This window comes from Prinia subflava, chromosome Z (genome assembly GCF_021018805.1).
Source record: "Prinia subflava isolate CZ2003 ecotype Zambia chromosome Z, Cam_Psub_1.2, whole genome shotgun sequence".
Lineage (NCBI taxonomy): Eukaryota > Metazoa > Chordata > Aves > Passeriformes > Cisticolidae > Prinia > Prinia subflava.
This window is the reverse complement of record NC_086283.1, coordinates 28041503-28059583: the sequence shown is the minus strand read 5'-3', so window position 1 is coordinate 28059583 and position 18081 is coordinate 28041503. Positions and strand designations below refer to the sequence as shown.

Sequence of the window (18081 nt, the reverse complement as noted above, 5' to 3'; positions counted from 1 at the left end):
TGTAGACCCAAGACCTGGAAAATTTAATCCAAATCTGTTTTAAAACCATTATAGGAGGTACCACACTAATTTTATGTGTTTACTTTTTTTTTTTTGTAACTTGTCTTATATCTGAATATTCAGGAATCTCATTGACTGCAATATTTCTTCTTATTATTGAAAAAGAATGGGTGAAATGATGGAAAATGGATGGTGTATAAAACAGCAGCAGGATTTGTATCAAAAATAGTGTGGCCAGAAAACCAGGGAAGTGACAATGTGGGGTGAGGTCACATATTGGTCTCTACGATCTTGGAAGTCTTTTCCAACCTAAATGATTCTGTGATTCTGTAATTATTTGATCAGTGGGTAAATAGGAAATATTTACAATATAAAAGACTATATTTACAATATAAATTACTGATGGAAAAGCCACTAAACAGGAAAAGAAGTTAATCTTGCCTGCAGACACTCAGCAGAACCACTGTCAAGTAGACAACTGGATATTGCAGATATAATTGAAACCCTATTCAAACTAACGTTGAAATATTAATAATGGCTGTAATTCAGTATAAAACTGGATGAGAAATTGTAATTTTTCAGTACTATTGAGCACTTTCAATGCATTTTAGAAGGTATGCTTAAACACGAACTTGCTGTGCGTCCAGAGGAATCCTTGGGTTGTCATAACATCAGGTACAACTGGCACTGTGGTGATGTATTTACTGGAAAGAAAAAGAAAAACAACCTATGAAAACAAAGTATAAGGTCAAAGCAACTTTCAAGTATGCCACTATGCAGTGGAGAGCAGGAAAATTGATGAGAAGTATCCTTTAAAGGCTTCAGGGTGTCTAAGAAAGGCCAGAGGATGTTAGAACCTGAAGAAGAAGGAATATGGACAGAAAACACTTTTCCTTACGTTTACTGGTTCAGTTTTTATGGATAACATGGAGATACCATTAACATCTTTCCTCCCTAGTGTTCTTAGGCAACAAAGAGCATGTGCTATTTCTTAGTTTTACCAAGTTACTCAATTTGCTATCACTGTTTAAGTTGCTTGGCAAATCAGGTACAAGACTGAGGAAGAAAAGGAAAGTTCATCAAATTGTCCCACAAAGAGAACAGAGGCTTCTGGAGGTATGTTAAAAAAACAACAACAACAAAAAACAGCAAGAACCAAAACAAAAAAATTAAAAACCAACAACAGCTAAAAACCCACCAAAAATCCCAAACAAGAACCAAATAAAAAAAATATCAACCAACTGACCAAAAGCCCAACCAACAATCAAAAAAACACCCCAACATCAAAAACCACCACCACCAAACAACACAACAAAAACAAAAACAAAAATAAAACAAAACAAACCTCCCCAAAACAGTTTAACAAAAAAAGAGAAAACAAAAAATGGGGGAAAAATCCCTTCTCTCGAGACCTGATTGACAATCTTTATGCAGAGATGCCAGCAACTACTGGCCTCTCCCAGACTTGTGGGTCTGCATGTGGAGAGAAGATTGAAAATGTTTTGGGAAACAGATAGAAAGAGCCTCACTAAACCTTTCACTCACTGAGGTTTGCATGAGTGATGGCAAAATGGTAGCAAAATTTACATGATCACTTTCTTCTGGGAAAGATTGACCTAATTGCAGAGGAATTAATTATACTGGAGTTATAAGCTGGAATTTGGTCCTGGCTTGACTAAACTGGTGTTTTCAGTGGATACCTATATTATAAAGTAGTGTGGAGCCCATTGGAATAATTCTTAAGCTGCAAGGTAGTACAGTAAAAGAAACACAGCTAGTGGAAGGTAATATAAATGTGTATTTCTTTGATTTATTCCAGGTCAGCAGGAGACAATAAATTCAGTCAGTCACTTTTGCACTTATAAAATGGATCTCACCTAAAGAGCTTTGTGTGTTACAGAGAATCAGGAAGAAGATAGATAAGTGAAAAAAATCCAGCCAAATACTGTCTAGTTTTAGCAGACACTTTTCTCTGTCAGCTTATATAGAGTAGGGCATGTATGTTTATATATATATGTTTTTTGTGTGGGTTTTTGAAAATCTATAGCATGTCATTGTGTCCTTTTAATGCAGAGTCATGGATAAAATTCACTAGGTTAAAACATGGAATATTTATGAAGTGGAACGATTTGCTCACTACATGAATATTTCATGACTGCTGGTTTTTATGTCTGATTTCTTCAACGTACTTTCTACTTAGTTACAACAATCTTTGATGTAGAAAGAACTTGCAGACTGCTGTATACAGTAATTAGCATAGGCTTTAAAATAAGTGGTTTAAGGTAAATTTTAATATTCTAGTGGATTTCATTAAGAGGAACATCTTCTGTTTGGTGAAATCATCATAAAATTCCTAGTGGAAAAGGTTTTGGTGGGGGAATAATTAGTGGTTTGGATTAATTTCTGTCTTTCGCATTTTGTCTTTAAGTCCTTGTTAGATGTCAGAAACTCCACTGACTTAGTTAAGTCAGTATTTCATGTTAACATGAATAATGCTGTATAAAGTTGAGCAATTGACAATGCAGTAAAACTGCATCTGTTAGCATTTGGATCACCCAAATTTGAACCTGAACTTTTCCTTGCATGAATATTAACTGGAAAGTGCCATGGGGGCCATGCAATTTATTCATGAGCGCACGTTAAATTCAGAAGTAATTTTTAACTTTAAAAACAAACACATATCTTTGACCTAAAAACTAACAGAAAGAAGTCTAACCTAAAAAAATAGGAAAATATTTATGAAAATGTATTACTTTCATTTTATGTTTTGAGACAGTGTTTATTGGTGCCTAATTTTGAATTTTTAAAAAGAATATTCCAAGTGCTCTAAAGAGGGTGAGTTTTCTTTTTCCTTTTGAAAGGACTGAAGTTAAGATGGGTTGATGCACTACAAGTATGGGAATATTTTTGGTTGACCCAAATAAAAAGTTTTCCACTTCTACATGGTATATAATTCTTTTAATATATAGGTGTTGGGAAAAAAACCTAAAAAAACCAGGAAAACAGACAACAAAAGATTATTTTTTCAGGTTTTGTCCTGAACTAAGCAGTTGATGGAGAAGACAAGCTGGTAATTTTTTTTTTTTTTTTTTTTAGTGTACTAAACTGTAATGAAAATCAGTCAAGTTCTAGCCCAGGCTTTCTTGACCATGTATCTGCTGGTCATTTTCACAGATCTCCCCGATCACACACTTAATGTGTTTACCCTAAATGCTTGAGATGAAGACTATGGAAGCAGAAAGGGAGTCCTTTAAATTTAGCATAGTTCAATAGCCATTAAATCCCAGAATGGTTTGGGTTAGAAGGAATCTTAGAGATCTGGTTTCACATCCTGCCATGGGCAGGAACACTTTCCACTGTCCCAGGCTGCTCCAAGCCCCCATGTCCAGCCTGGCCTTGGACACTGCCAGGGACAGCCACAGCTTTTGTCCTGGCACTCCAGCCCAGCTGTATCTGTGCATGTCCCATTTCCTTACGTCTCTTTTTGATGGGCACAAGGCATTACTGAACCCAGGAGCAAGGACAAAAGTATTGATTTTCATTGTTCTGACCTGAAACAACCTAAGTTAAAAGCATTTCCAACATCTCCAATGCCAGGGAGAGCAGATTATAATAGTAGACCTTGTTTTTGTGATGGGCTGCAACAGAGTGTGGTGGGACGGTAATGTGTGGAAGTGTTCTAGACCATCCAACACGAGCTGAAAGGAGGCAGTGCAAGGAGAGGTTTTGCCATCTGTTTGCAGAACAGAAGAGGGGAAATTTCAAAATGAAGGGCAGAAATTTAGCACCGCACTCCAGAGCCTGGCAGCTCTTTTGTCAGAGTGGGAGGTGCTGGTTGGGAATGGTTTTGAGTTGCAGCCATAAGAAAGGGTGCTAAGCACCCCTTGGAAGATCAAAACTCTGCACTGAAAATGAATAAATCTGCTCTGAGAGATAATCTGGACATTCAGCATGAAATGAAAACATCTTAAAAAAAAAAAAAAAAAAGATAAAAACTCAGAATCAATATGATTCCTGACTCCTACACTAATGAAAAGTGAAGGGCATGGAGGAGCACTAGAGTGCTCACTATGGCTGCTGTGAAAATGTTTATTTCAGGGGTCAATTCAGAGAGGCTGGTAAAGTGTTGTCTTCCAGTCAACACTTTATTTACCAAGATAAGAGAAAAAACAGAGTAAATGGTCTTCCCTTGTTCATGAGAAAAGGCCTCAGTTTCTAGTTATTTTCTGAAAAATTAAGAATTATATAGATGAAAAATTAAGAGGAAAAATGCAGCATTTCTAGAAGAAAAAAGGAACCTCATACCAGGTATATTTTTTCTATTTTCTATCACAGTTCTTTAGCCTACTTTACACCTTGCATGTGCTTGTATGAGCAAGAGAAAAAAAAATCACCCTCTTTTACACTTTAGCATGTTCCTTGTTTGGCATTCTAGTTTGTTGAAGTGCAGGTGTCAGCAAAGAAGCTTATGTGCTCAGTAAAACCACCATAGGACACAGAAATTTGTTCAAATTCGCCAAAGTTTAAAGTAAGCTTTCTTGCCAGTCATATTTTAGGACAGAACAATGTTCTATTTTTGAAGAGCTCTGGCTTCAACGTGGCCTCTGCAGATATCCTTTGACAAATTGATATATGGTTTATTATCACTGTTTCTAACCCCAGATCTGTGGCAATAAATTTTTGAGATCTAGATTAGGGCAGTGTTTTATTGAGACTGGGTATTACTGAAATGGTTTTGCCACAGATCACACATGTTTTTCAACATACATTTTTCAGTGCTAAATAATGGATTCAGATACGTATTTATTCTGGTTGTAGTGAAGTTGAATACAAACACAATGCTGGCTGCAAAGTTCATAGGATTTTCTTTTGTTTCTGCCCAATCAGAAAAGTTAGAAGAGAATATTTGTGTGTCTGTTATTAAGCATCAGGTTCCAGTCTCCAGACTCTACCTGAACAATGAAAATAGTGTTTTATTAATTTAAAAATATCCTCTTTGCTTTCTTGCATCAGGACTTGATTTTTCACCCATACCTGTGTTCATGCTCTGTAGCTTTATGGTGGGGCATTTCCTTTGTTCCTGGATTTACTGAAAAATGATTAAAAAACACACATTGAACCAAAGCAACATGTCTCCCTGCATGGGATTCCTCCAACATCACATCTCTCATTTTATCTGCCATCTGCTCCTTTGAATTCTCCTCTTGGCACATTATGCAATTTACAGTTCAGGTTTCCTGTGATGGAGATCATGTTGTGTGGAAGTTATTATTAAAGCAACATACTGGCCCCCAGTCATGCCGAATAGGTTACTATAGACTTACATGTGAATAAATATAAGAAAAAAAGCAGTTAATTCTTTTGTAGGGCCTAAAATGAAGACAGTTATTTGCACCAAGAACTGCATGCCCCTGGTCCTTTGCAGTTTGATTCATAATGGTGTATTTTCTATGAAACTATGGCTATTGAATACTTTTTGTCTAATTTCAAACTAAAGACTTCTAATATTGGTGGCTCAGTGTTTTAAGAGGTGTTGCCCAATCTTAAGCCTGCTGGATTTTACAGCTTCATTGCCTAAAAAGGATGGCAGCACAGCCTGCTGGATTTTACAGCTTCATTGCCTAAAAAGGATGGCAGCACAATCTTTGCAACTGGTACATTAGACAATTTGTCAAAACTTACAAAATATTTGAGAACGCACTGAAACTGCCTTCATATTCATATTTGAGATTCATATTTATCCTGAAATTTTAAGGTTTGAAAGTCTCTGGGTTTTCCTGTGTATTTATTTAACTTGCCAGTATGTGTTTCTACATGGCAAAGTGGAAAGTCTGGGTGCAATTGCCTGGCAGCAGGCCAGCTGGTTGAAGTTATTTTGGGGTTAAAAGTGGCAAATACTGTCACAGAAAGCTCATGCATTAAGGTTAGTGTCTGATATTACAGGACTGAATAGAGTTGGCGTTTATTTGTTTTAACTGCTATTTTCTCATCTTTTTGGAGCATTTTTTATTGCCTTTTGAATCCTGTTATATGCTGTTGGATGTTGTATAGTGAATATTTTCAAGTGGTGTGGTACAGAGAATATACCACATGGAGACACCTAATCCAGGCTCCTGTACCAGTCCAGAACCAGCAAACACTCTGTGAACATCTGAGTGGGCTTTTATTGTTTTATTGCATCCATTTTATTTTTTTTTCCTCTCCCAGGTGGGAGAATAGCCGTAAAACCAAAAATATTATCACCATTATTACTTTGAAGTGTGGTATGTGATGTTATTTTAAAATTTCACATTCACAAAAGAAGAGATTGTAAAATTTCTCTTAAAACACACAAAACAATCAAGTGAAACAGCTTCAGGCAAGTGACTGAAATATGAAAAGATGAACTTGTTTGGCTTGAAAGGCAGAGCTTTCTATCTGTGACTATGGGGATTTCCAAGGTAAGTTTTTGCATCCACAATAACAGATACCAGCAGGTATCTACTTCTATAACGGTATTTTATAGTCTTTACTTAGCATTTTATTTTAAGAATATTAATTTTGTTGCTAGAGAGTGCTCTTTGACACTTGAAGAAACAAAGGCTTTTGCACACTGATTTGCATCCTTATCTGCTTTCACCTTTATGAGTATACTTATTTTGGACACCAAAGTGCCAGGGACACCTTCTCATAACATTTTCTCCTCTTTTGGAACATTCACGTATTCTCAAAACCGCATATGGCATTGTGTGTGTGTGTAAAACTGTGTGATATTTCAAGCCACGGCAGACTACTCCACGTTTCAGAATTACAACTTTCAGTAGTGCTGTGCCTTTGGCAGCACTGGAATCCTTGGCAAGAACTGGAGCTGACTAAGAACTCAAGAATTGCGTTAAAACTGAACGCCATTACACTGTTTTCTACAAGTAAGTTTATTCTGCCAAATACGAGGGCACTCCTGTCTTGTTCTAAAGAGTTGTAAATGTGAAGGCACTTTAAAAAAACAAAAAACAACAACAAAATCCAACCAAACAAAAACCCAACCACCAACAAAAAAATCTAATCTTGTCTTCTACAAAATGTAATATTTCACCTAAATAATTGTTTTATTTGATATTTAAACATATTCTTACTCAGCACTGATGGCCCTAGTGATTGGTAAAAAAAGAAGACCAGTGAGAATGAATTACATGCCTTTAGAGTTCTAATTAGTTTTCTAAGACGGTCATTTTAAGATACTAGTATTCTAGATTTTAATAATACATGGGATTTTTCTCACATATCCACTTTTTAATTAAAATTTCTTTTTCTTGGGATAAAACAGTGAAGAAAGAGTAAGTTTTTCATAGATTTTAATCGATGTAGACCCGTGAAAAGTGATACATCTTCTCTACTAAGTACCAAGGGCCATTTTTAGGATTTCTTAATATATTTGTCCATCGAACATGTGTCATCCAAGCAGAGTTTTGTCAGTTCATGGAGAGTTATCTCTGCCATGCACTGGTGAGGAGCCTGGTGTGTTCCTTCTGGCTTTGTTTTTTTTTGTTTTTGTTTTTTTTTTTCATTTCTGTTTGTTCTATTTTCTGGGATGTTTGTTGCAGTTTTTCGTGGATTTTTTGGTGTTTTTGTTGGTTTTTTTTCCTCAGGAATGACTGCAAAAACAGCTTGGCCAGCTGAAGCAGGAAGGAAGCAAATGCTGCTCCAAGAGCCTCTGGATGCTGAATTCTGTCAGATAGGAAGAGACAGAAGAGATGGGATTCTTAAGCACTTATTTCAGTGAAGCATCTGTAGCATTAAAATAACATTCTTAATGACTACAGCTGAGATTTTGGGAAGTCAGTCAGTCTTCCTTGCATGCAGGTCCTCTGAGACCCCTGAGATTTGTTGCTTAGCAGAATATAATTTATTTTTGATGTTGCATTCAGAAAAATGTTATTTGCTCTTGGAGCTTACTGTTCCTTTGGATAATTTTGTGGACCTCTTACACAGATTTTCCATAGGGATAATGCCATATATATAAGTTTATTCTTTTTATATAAGTATTAAATTTTATTTGAATGTTAAAAAAACCCTCACATTAATATAAACTTAACACAAACTTTAATATAATGCAAAGCTAGTGTAATGCGTTATAAGATGTAACATAGCATAGCAGGCTGTTACAGTGGATCTGCCTAAACTGAGATATTTATGCTGCAATATTCAGGGTTTTTTTCCTGGACCTCTTAAGGTTTCTGCCATTGTAACAGAAAGAATCAGGACACTGGCATAGATATTCAGATACTATCCAAGCATTGCCTTTCTGCATTATCTCTCTTAAGCTAATGTTGGATGAGATGTATCCTGGTATAAGCTTTCTAAACCTGCCCGTGTCTTCTTGGGTTTTTTTTTTAATCCCACTTATGTCATGAAGCATTATTCACCTCTAAGAAAAACAAGATTAAGTTTTCCCATGTGAACATCAGATTTTTTCTGAAGAAGACAAAATCCAACATTTCTCCTGCCATCTATCTTATTATATTTTGTCTGTGACACATAAAAGGGGAAGAAATGTATTGTGGAAAATGCTTCAAAGCTGTAGAGCAATTTACAGCTTGAGGTCATGCAGGTCATTATCAGACCATGACTTGGGGATGTCTTTGGCTTTTTTGGGGTCCCTTTTTTGTTGTTAAATTACTGGCTCCTCTGTGGGAGTCAGAAGGGGGATGCCAGGCTGATGGGGACCCACCACCCACAGCAGTGAGTCACCAGCTTCTGCCAACCCAGCTGAGCAAGGCAACTCCGTCTTACTCCCTCTCCCCTCTTCTGAAACAAGCAAAAAGTAAATTACAGATAATTACCCTGGGGATGAGTCACTATATAAATAACTTTTTAAAATAAGTGTTTTAAATCACTGCTAATGGGGGAAAAAAAAGTAGTGTAATGTAGGAAATTTTTAGTGTGGTAATTTAGTGCATTTCCTTAAGAAGTGAAAAGCAGAGTGCTGATACTACATTTGAGCTGGTATGATAAAGCAAAAGTAGAAATATTCTTTGAGTACTCAAGATCTTACTGAAGGCTGGTTTTTTTTAAACATGGTTTATTAATCTAAAGGGAGGTAAAAATATCCTGTCACAAAAAGCAAGAGATTAAGTTAATTTATTTTTTTTCTAGAAGTCTGTATGAACTGCGAACAAGCTCATACCTGCATTTTCATCTCCATTTTTAATACCCATCTCTAATTTCTGTCTAGGATTAAGAAATACAGTATTGACAAGTAGAATTAAGTCTTCTTGCAAAAGCAATTCTCACTAACTCTAACTGAAAAAAGAAAAGAAAGTAGTCTATTCCTGGATGATCTTAAACCAGCAATCAAATAGCCAAAATTAATTAAATCAACAGAAAAGTAACATTAAGTAACAGTAAAAGTAACATAGCCCTCTTGGCATCTGAGTGATATATTCAGCTGAGATTCAGCTATGTTGTTTTATTTAGATGTGTACCTAAGTGCAGAGTAGTCCCTCTGAAACAACCATCAGAGTAATAGCAGAATCCAGCTTTGAATTGCTAATGCTGCTATTCATTCCAATAATTAAGTCTCAGAATATTATTCAAATAGCAGTCCGAAGGAAATGGTTACTGGAATAAATATTCCTTGTATAATTGGACAATTTTGTTTAACCAGTTTTAAAGCAGAGTCTCCAGAACTTTGAATTATTTTTTGTTCAAGCAGCAGTAGATCTGGAAGCTAATATGGATTTGGGGCATTTGTAAAATTTTGACTTCCAGCTTTCATCTTCTGTTCTGTCTGTGTAGTAGCCTCTTCCACTGGTACCTTGAGAAATTGCAACCTACTTTATTGACTTAATTTGCAGTTTATTTACTTCAGATTCTATTTTTATAAGATTTAAATAATCCAGATATTCTGGTTTGGGGGCTTGTTGTTGTAGTTTTTGTGCATTTCGGGGCAGTCGGTTCTCTGGTTTTTGGGTAATTTTTTTCTGTATGTGTGTGTGTTTATAATCGGTTGTCATGTTGTTAAATTAATGATTTATCTGATTAGTTCAAGTTAAAAACAGTAGGATGGTATTTTTCCTCTTTTCTTTCATTACCTTGAAATCCTTTACTACTACAAACACATTTTATTTAATTTCAGTTTAAGTAGTAAAGGAGCATGTTAAAAGCTTGATGTGATCTTTACGTACGTACACTGCATAGAGGAATAATCTAGTTTTGAAACACACATTCAAATATTAAATAAAGAGTTACAGAAGGCAAGGCTCTGCTACCATGTTTGGTATTCGGTTTGGGCCAAATATAAAATGGTTTGGGCCATTTTAAATGATGTCTGACATAATGTTATGTTGTTTCTGTGTAGCCTTCGTCACGGTTTATCTGAACGCCAAACTTTAGAAATAAAAATCACCTCCAATCACCTGTTCACCTCCAACAACTGTGTTAGAGACAAGATGGTTGGCTGGTGTTTGAGAGGGTAATTCATTATTTCCTCTCGAATAGTTTGACAGTCCCCAAAAGGACACCATGCTACTCTGCAATTAGGAATAAGTGATGTGTTCAACGCCGGTTGTCACATATAGTTGCATACAGAATATTGTGCTGAATTAACCAAGGTTTATGGCCTCTGTCAGTTGCATTTGGTGTGTGTTCACATTTTTTTTACCAAAAAAAGGAAGGTTTTCCTGCTCCCTCTCCTAGTTTCTCCCTGCATAAAACATGGGGTGATAGCAAAAAAAAAAAGGTCAATTTAGTAAGTGTGGTGATGGTCTTTGAGGAAATGTTTCAAAGTTTTATCCATGCCAAGTGTAAATTCTGTCAGGGTGGATCAATGCCTGCCATGGATGAAGGAGGGTTGTTTGAACTGATTCTGCAAGAAATCAAAACAGGAGGAGCTTCTATTTCAACTGGCAGCAGGCAGTCGCTAAAAAAGAAAAAGTAAAAGTATGGATACATGTGTTTAATATCTCAAGAAGGCCTCTATATCACATTTATGGAGAGTTCTCTCACTTCTAGGCTCTTTTACAGTATCTAAGTGAGAAACACTTGAATTCAGCTTCTGCTGTCATCCAAAAGTTTTTCAAGGCTGTGAAGAGACCGTTTTTGTGATGGATGTGTATATAAACCACACTGACTAAAAGAAGAGAAAGAACTGGGGCACTGATGTACTTTTAAAATGCACTTTTGCTGGGAATATGTCCATTTCCTTCTTTGAATGTGAGTGTAATAGATAGTCCAGAGCCATCAGTGCTTTTTGATGGTAACTTAAGGCAATTTAATGGTTATCTGTCAACAAAAGGGAGAGGTGAAGACAGGATTTCTATTGCTTTTCCCAGAAAAATAAACATCTGGAATGGAGAGCCCACTGCGTAGCTGTGTCCCTGACAGACACATATGCACACACAACCCACCCCAAAACTGTCACTTTGGCTCCCTGACTGCTCAGTTTCAGAATCAGTAATTCCCACCAGTCTGGGAAGAAACTGAATGGAACAGAATGGGTGAAAGATTATGAGAATGATGTTTTTCCTGGTATCTAATTGCTTTTATATTAAGAAAATGTAAATAATAGGACCATTTTCTTTACATGGCTTTCTTCATTTGTATTTTTTCTCTTTTTCTCTCTGTCTTTCCCTTCCTTCCTCTTCCCATTCCCTGTCCCTGCCTCCCTCCCCACTCCTGACTCCTTTTTGCACAGCCTCCATTGAAGAGGACCCAACTTCAGCAGGTATGAATTATTTACATTACATCTGCACTGTGGTAACAATTTCTTGAAAGCTACCTTTACTAAAATCATTTTAGCCTGTTTCATTTTGTGTATTACTAGGTAAATAGACGTATCACAGTTGGGATCTATGCTATCTGTTCCCCCTTCTTTTTTTTCTTCTTTCTCCTCAACTTAGAGTCAGTAGGAAACATAATCTTCCTGTAGCATTTAAAAATATCAGTGGCATATTCCTTCCTTTTTCCGTGCTTAAACTGGCACTTCAAGCTTCAGATAACAAAATTAGTCAATCAGGAGTTGGAAAAAAAAAGTCTGTAATTTTAATTTTTTTTTAACAGTGGATTTTTCTTTGTCTTTATGCTGGCAAAACTGAGTCACCTGGGTGGTGTCCCAAAACTGACATCCTTTAAAGACCTGAAAGAAAGCAGTGAAGGAAGGGAAAAGAATGGCAGCAGATGCAGAAGCATCCTGTTCAAAGAAAACATTCTCCAAACGATGGCTTGGGTATCTGCTCAGCGAAATTTTATTTCCATTGACAAGCTGCCAAGCAGTGAGAATGGTTACCATCATAGTCATAAAAATTAGTTTAGGAGCTCCCAGAGAGACACAAACAGATCGTGTTTATGTTATTGTGAAGATTAACTATTTCTAATTAATTGGCAATCCATTAGCTGGGGAGTATTTAAAGAAAAAAGAAGACAGTGTACCAGAGAAGAATGCCACTGAGCAGCCTAACATCTTTGAAACGGCACTGAGTTGTACAAACTCAGTGAGCTAAAACATCAAATAAATGGGGAATCACTATATAGTGGCTTGTTAAAAGAAAGAAAGGTCTCCAGAGGAGCAAAAGAGAAAAGGTGAGGAAAGTGAATGAAGAGAGGAAGACGGCGAGGAAGGATTGAACGCTGTTTACAGCTCTAACCCACAACTTGGGAGCAATATAAGTAATTAGGATACAGCAGAGAATAATAAATGAAAGGACAGAGAACAAAGCCAAGAGTAGAATATGAGAGAGGGCGAGTAGTTAAGACTAGAACTGAATACAGAAAGAAGCAAAAGGGAGCTTTAAACATGAATGTAGCAGCCAAATGAGCAGGAAGCAGGAATGAGATGAGAAATAACACTGCAAAAGGGAGAAAAAAGAGGAATTTGGAGAAAAAACTGTGGAGTACTCACACACCTCCATGGACTATGCATTGTAATTACTAAACATCAACTTTCAACTCTGTTTCTTGACAGATCTTTCAGTCTTCAAGTTTTCATGGAAAGTGTTTTAGCAGAAACCTACTGCAGCTGTTCAATAGAAATGTTAGTTAGAAAATGATGGGTTTTTTTACATAACAAAGAACAAATCCCCCAGCCTTTTTCCTTTTAGGGAAATGGTTTAAATGCACATACTTTTTTAGAGCACCTCCTGAAGACACGGCCTCCCTCTCTGAACACCTTTGCTGTTTTTGTGAGAACCCCTAACTGTGATCTGGCCAAGCTACCCAGATACATCAGCTGAAAATGGTCAAGTGCAGGGAATTGGAATTTATAACACAGCCACGTGGGCTGCACTACAGATATGATTTATAGTAAGAGAAAAATCCATGTATAAAGTGCAACCGAACATTAATTTCTACCTTAAAAACCTTGGAAGCAGTGCTAGCTCTTCAGATGCTCCATAATTTATAGTTTCTATTGATTTTGCTGTAAGATATGATCAGATGTTGCTGTTTTGAAAATAACAGATTAGTTCTGCACTCTTACAGGATTGTTTTAATACAACTTATTTCTCAGATTCTATTGGCATTTGTAAAACTGTAGGTTCTGCATAAAGGAGATTCCACTCCCTCAGGGTAGTAATGCAGTCATGCAGTCTGGAAGTTGCAGGGGTGCAGAAAAATAAATAGAAACTGCACTCACCTAGATCATTTCAGTGGCATGTGCCACTGAAAGTTTTATCCAATACCAAATCTTGTGCTTTTCCACAAAAAAATGTATCAAGTTTCCTACAGTTCATGAAATTTGTTATCATTATTCATACACATAGTATTTTTCCAACAAATGCTTTCATTTATGAAAGAACACGAGGTAGCATAAATTGCATGTAGTATTTTTATGAAGTATGCAAACATTATTTCAATATTTTATGAAAATTGCAAACTTTTAATTGACCTGTGATCAGGACCAAAACAAGAATTTCCTTTCCTGTTTAATCAAAGGGATGGAACACTTTTATGTCCCATAGTCTGCTTTTTGGGAAAGGGTCTTGCTGCTCTGGCAATGCCATCTGTGAGGAATCTTGTAGAAGCAAAGTTAAGAAAATTTTACTTTGAGTGTTGTAACCAGTAAGCTGAAGATAATTAATCCTGTAATAATAAGTGCCCTGTAGTTATCTCTTTATAAAAAATGATATTTCAATGGCGTTCCTTCAGTTTCAGAATGCTTCAGACTAATGAACTCTAATTGTAACACATTGTTCTTCACCCAAGTTACTTTATAAGCAAGGAGTTTTTCCAGATACTCCTCAAAGTTTTAGCAAAGTTTTCCTTAACAATGCCTCTGGCTAAGCAGTGTCCTAAGTGTCTCTTTTTTCTTTCCAGTTAAATATCTATGATTTTATATAATTGTTGGCATCTAAACTCTTATTTTGAGTCACTTCATGATCTTTCTTCATTTATTTTGACTTATTTATAATCAAATCTAATAAAATAACATTTTAATTATTTAATTATTTATCAGTTAAATAGTTTTATCAGAAACTCACCCACCGAAAAGAGGAAAATCTCAGGAGAATTCTCTTTTCTGTGTGCTTTTATCCCATCCATACGTTCAAAGACATGAGTCTTTGAAAGTTTTTTGTTGAGCCAGGAGGAGACTCCTTTGTTGACAACTGTTTTTAAAAGCCTAATGTAGCGCGCAGCTCCTGTTGGATGTCCTGTTGTTTGAAGCTTTGCATTCCAAAAGTGTTTCCCTATGGTTTTATGGATTCCCCCCCACGTCTCCTCAAGAAGCCTGGAGTACTTTCTACAATTATTAAAGATTAATTCTTCCAAGACTTAATGAGACAGAGCTCAGCGTAGCACCCAGCAGTTTGTTCACTTGTCTCCACACAGTGATTTTTACTGAGGTAATAAATACACCTCCTTTGAGATTATCCCTTAACTGGAGCTATGCCTCTCCTCAGCCATTGGGGTTGTTTTGGTTTTGTTTTGTTTTTTATTGTAATGCTTTAGGAAACTGGTATTTTCCTCTTTACATTCCATCTATATAACATATACAAACACATTTAGAGTTTCATGGTAATAAAAGATCTTTTTCAGTGTGAGTTTTGCTATTGTCTTAATTAAGTTTGGGTGTTGTAGAGATTAAAGATTCCCTACATGACAGCACCTCCTTCTTCAAAGACATTACTAAAAATAATCCCTTCAACAAACTTGTGGCAGAGTATGTAAGCTGCATGAAATTTTGTGTATCCGTTTTTCCCCCAGAAAATTATATTACCCTTCCAAAACTCCATGTGATATTTAACTGTTCCTTCTTTATTTAGAATTTCAACTTACATAAAAGTTATTTTGGCATGTTTTTCCTAAAGGAATAAATAACATGGGGGGAAAAATCACTTTTGAGAAAGAATAGAAGTTGAAAATCCCATATCAAATGAAAGAGACTTCTGCTGCAAAAATCCATAGAATTAAGTTTATTTTATTAAAGGAAATTAATGGAATTTTAGAAAAGAATTAGAATGGAACAGCACAAGTTCCAGGATGAAAGTTGCACTAGGCATAATACTTACAGTTATCAAAAAGTCATGAGAAATAGAGATCTAAAACTATGAGGAGTCGCTCATTACTCTTACTCTAGGAGCTTGGTGTTAGGCAGTACATGAAATCTAAATTTCAGAATAAGAATCAAAACACAAGTTACATGCTTTGTTTTATTTCTGCTAGAATAACTCCAGATTCCTCTCATGCGTTTTTTACTTCCCTTCATCTCCTGTGTTTAAGAAAGAGGGACACCAAAACATATTGCCTCAGTGTTGTCTTTTTATTCACAGAATAAAATTAATATGGTTTAGAGAAAAAAAAATAGATTCTAAAAGATGAAAAATTAAAGGTAATATAAATTATTTTGGTCAATAGATATTTCAAAACTGACTTGTTAGGCATAGCCTTGATGACTGTTAGGAGGGTATTTCTGGTAGAATTATTGGATCCTCAGAAATAAAATTGTTCATGAGACATGTAGAGTTTAAAAAACCCCAAACAACAGAATGGAACTTTCTTTTAAAAGAATTTGTTTTCTCTAGCTAAATATTTTTGCATTCAAAAATTTACTGGATTGTCATTTTTTTATAGATTTAAAACACTAGACATATTAATATCCCAGGTTTTCCGTGTAACAGTTTAATATTAGATATCCAGAATATCAAAGTTTCATAGTTTTGATTTTTCATAGCAATGTAAACTGGAAGGTGGAAGGGTTCCATTTGGCACCAATCCTAGACAGATTTATATTAGACAGTTTTAAACCATTTTTATTTACATAGCTTTAAAATAGGTAGATTTAGGTGGGATCTTGGGAAGGAATTGTTCCCTGGGAGGCTGGGGAGGCCCTGGCACAGGGTGCCCAGAGGAGCTGTGGCTGCCCCTGGATCCCTGGCAGTGTCCAAGGCCAGGCTGGACACTGGGGCTTGGAGCAGCCTGGGACAGTGGAAGGTGTCCCTGCATGGTAGGGATGGGGCTGGCTGCGCTTTAGGGTCCCTCCCAACCCAAACCAGCCTATAATTCTATAATTCAGATATTAGACAAGTCTGTTCTTGAACAGATGAATATTGTAGTCGATTTTTCCATGTCTTTCCTTACTTTATGTCAGAAAAAGCTTTTGCCATTTGAGGCTGCCCTGCTAATCAAAAAGCAGGCAAGATCCACTTGGTTAAAGTGCTGGGCACATGTCTTCAGTTCTCAGAGAATTAGTCTAAGACTTCAGATGAAAAACATTTGAGGTGCACTAGCATTAACATTTACATGAAAAATATCCTTATATCCTTATATAATAACCATACCTCATGTTTGTCCTTAAAATACTTAACTTGATGTGGGTTTGAATTTGTATTTCCTAAAGGATTTCTCTTCCCCATGAAAATAAAGCCATAGAGACTTTTATTGATTGGGAAAAAAAGGAAAGGAAAAAAAAAAAAAAAAAAAAAAGAGAGAGAGAAAAAAAGGTACCTTCTTCAATTACTCTGATGAGTTTTTGGTCCCTTCCAACCCAAACCATTTTTTTGATTCCATGATGATCAGGAAAGAGAAATCGAACCATATTGTCTCTCTGTCTCTCTTTTTTTTTTATTTATTTATTTTTTAAGCTATTGAAATTAAACTTTCAAAATAAAAGCATAATATGTTTAACCTGCTTTCTGTGTCATCCCCAAAACATCAAGGATGTGTCTGGTCAAGTCTCAAAGACTTCAGCTTCCGGCCCACTGTACAACAGGATCTGGAATTGTGGTCTCGTCACAGCTTCCAGGCTGTCTTTGGGGCCACAGTGATTTTTCTGTGGTGTGCAAAGTTCTTCCATTCCACACATTTCAAAGAGGAAAATCGTCTTTCAAGATTATTCCAAGGGAAAGGATTTGCCATTCCCCCAGGGACTCTACCACAGATTTACTGTCTTGCTGAACTTGGTTTACGCATTTGTAGCAATTCCTTTTCTTTTTTCTTCTCAAACTGCATATTTTATTTTTTCCAGTGCCTGGAGCTAGCTTGCTAATTACTTTTCCATCTATTCCAAGCAAAATATAGACTAAACCAGAAAATTTTATAAAGGTCATATTGAACCCCATTCTGATGGAAATGAGGCTTATGCAGTAAAAATAGTTCTAGATGCCAGGTGGCACTGAAGGCTATTAGAGTAGCCTGTCACATTTAAAAGCTTGAAATCTTGCTTAGGTCAGGAATGAAAACTAATTAGTATTTTTAGCCTATCTCTTGGTGACTGTCCATCCATATATCATAAAAATAACACAGTTTGGCAAAATCACTCACTTCTTTTCAAGAATGACACAAAAAGGAGCTAGGAGTTTGAAATTAGCCTGTAGTGCTGGCAGCTGCCTGAGAAACTCATACATGGGCATTTTCCATAACCTGCATGGTTTCAGAGAGTGGTGTTTGTGGTGGTTAAACAATATTCATCCCAGAGTACAAATAAAGTGGGCGATCATAGGGTATTCCTAAAACAGATATTGATTTATGTAATTAACTTTTCCTTCAGTCTGCTTTTCCCTTTCTTACCTGAATTTTGAGGCAGAAGTTTTCCAGAAGCTTTTCATGCCAGTAATCAGCCTCAGACTGAACTCAGCTCAGATCAAGGCTAGGTTGGATGGGGGTCTGAGAAGC

At 36.3% G+C, this 18081-nt stretch overlaps 1 protein-coding gene across 3 annotated transcripts in view; it reads left to right on the top strand.

Annotated features, from left to right (window-relative positions):
- Positions 1–18081, top strand: part of EDIL3 (EGF like repeats and discoidin domains 3) — a 231626-nt gene that overhangs the window by 81758 nt on the left and 131787 nt on the right. For 2 of the 3 annotated variants that reach the window (XM_063421633.1, XM_063421631.1), the window contains exon 3: positions 11672–11701. The exons of the other annotated variant lie outside the window; for it this stretch is intronic. In XM_063421633.1, the coding sequence (XP_063277703.1) occupies positions 11672–11701 (30 nt within the window). The remainder of the gene's footprint in view (positions 1–11671; positions 11702–18081) is intronic. 3 annotated transcript variants of the gene reach the window in all.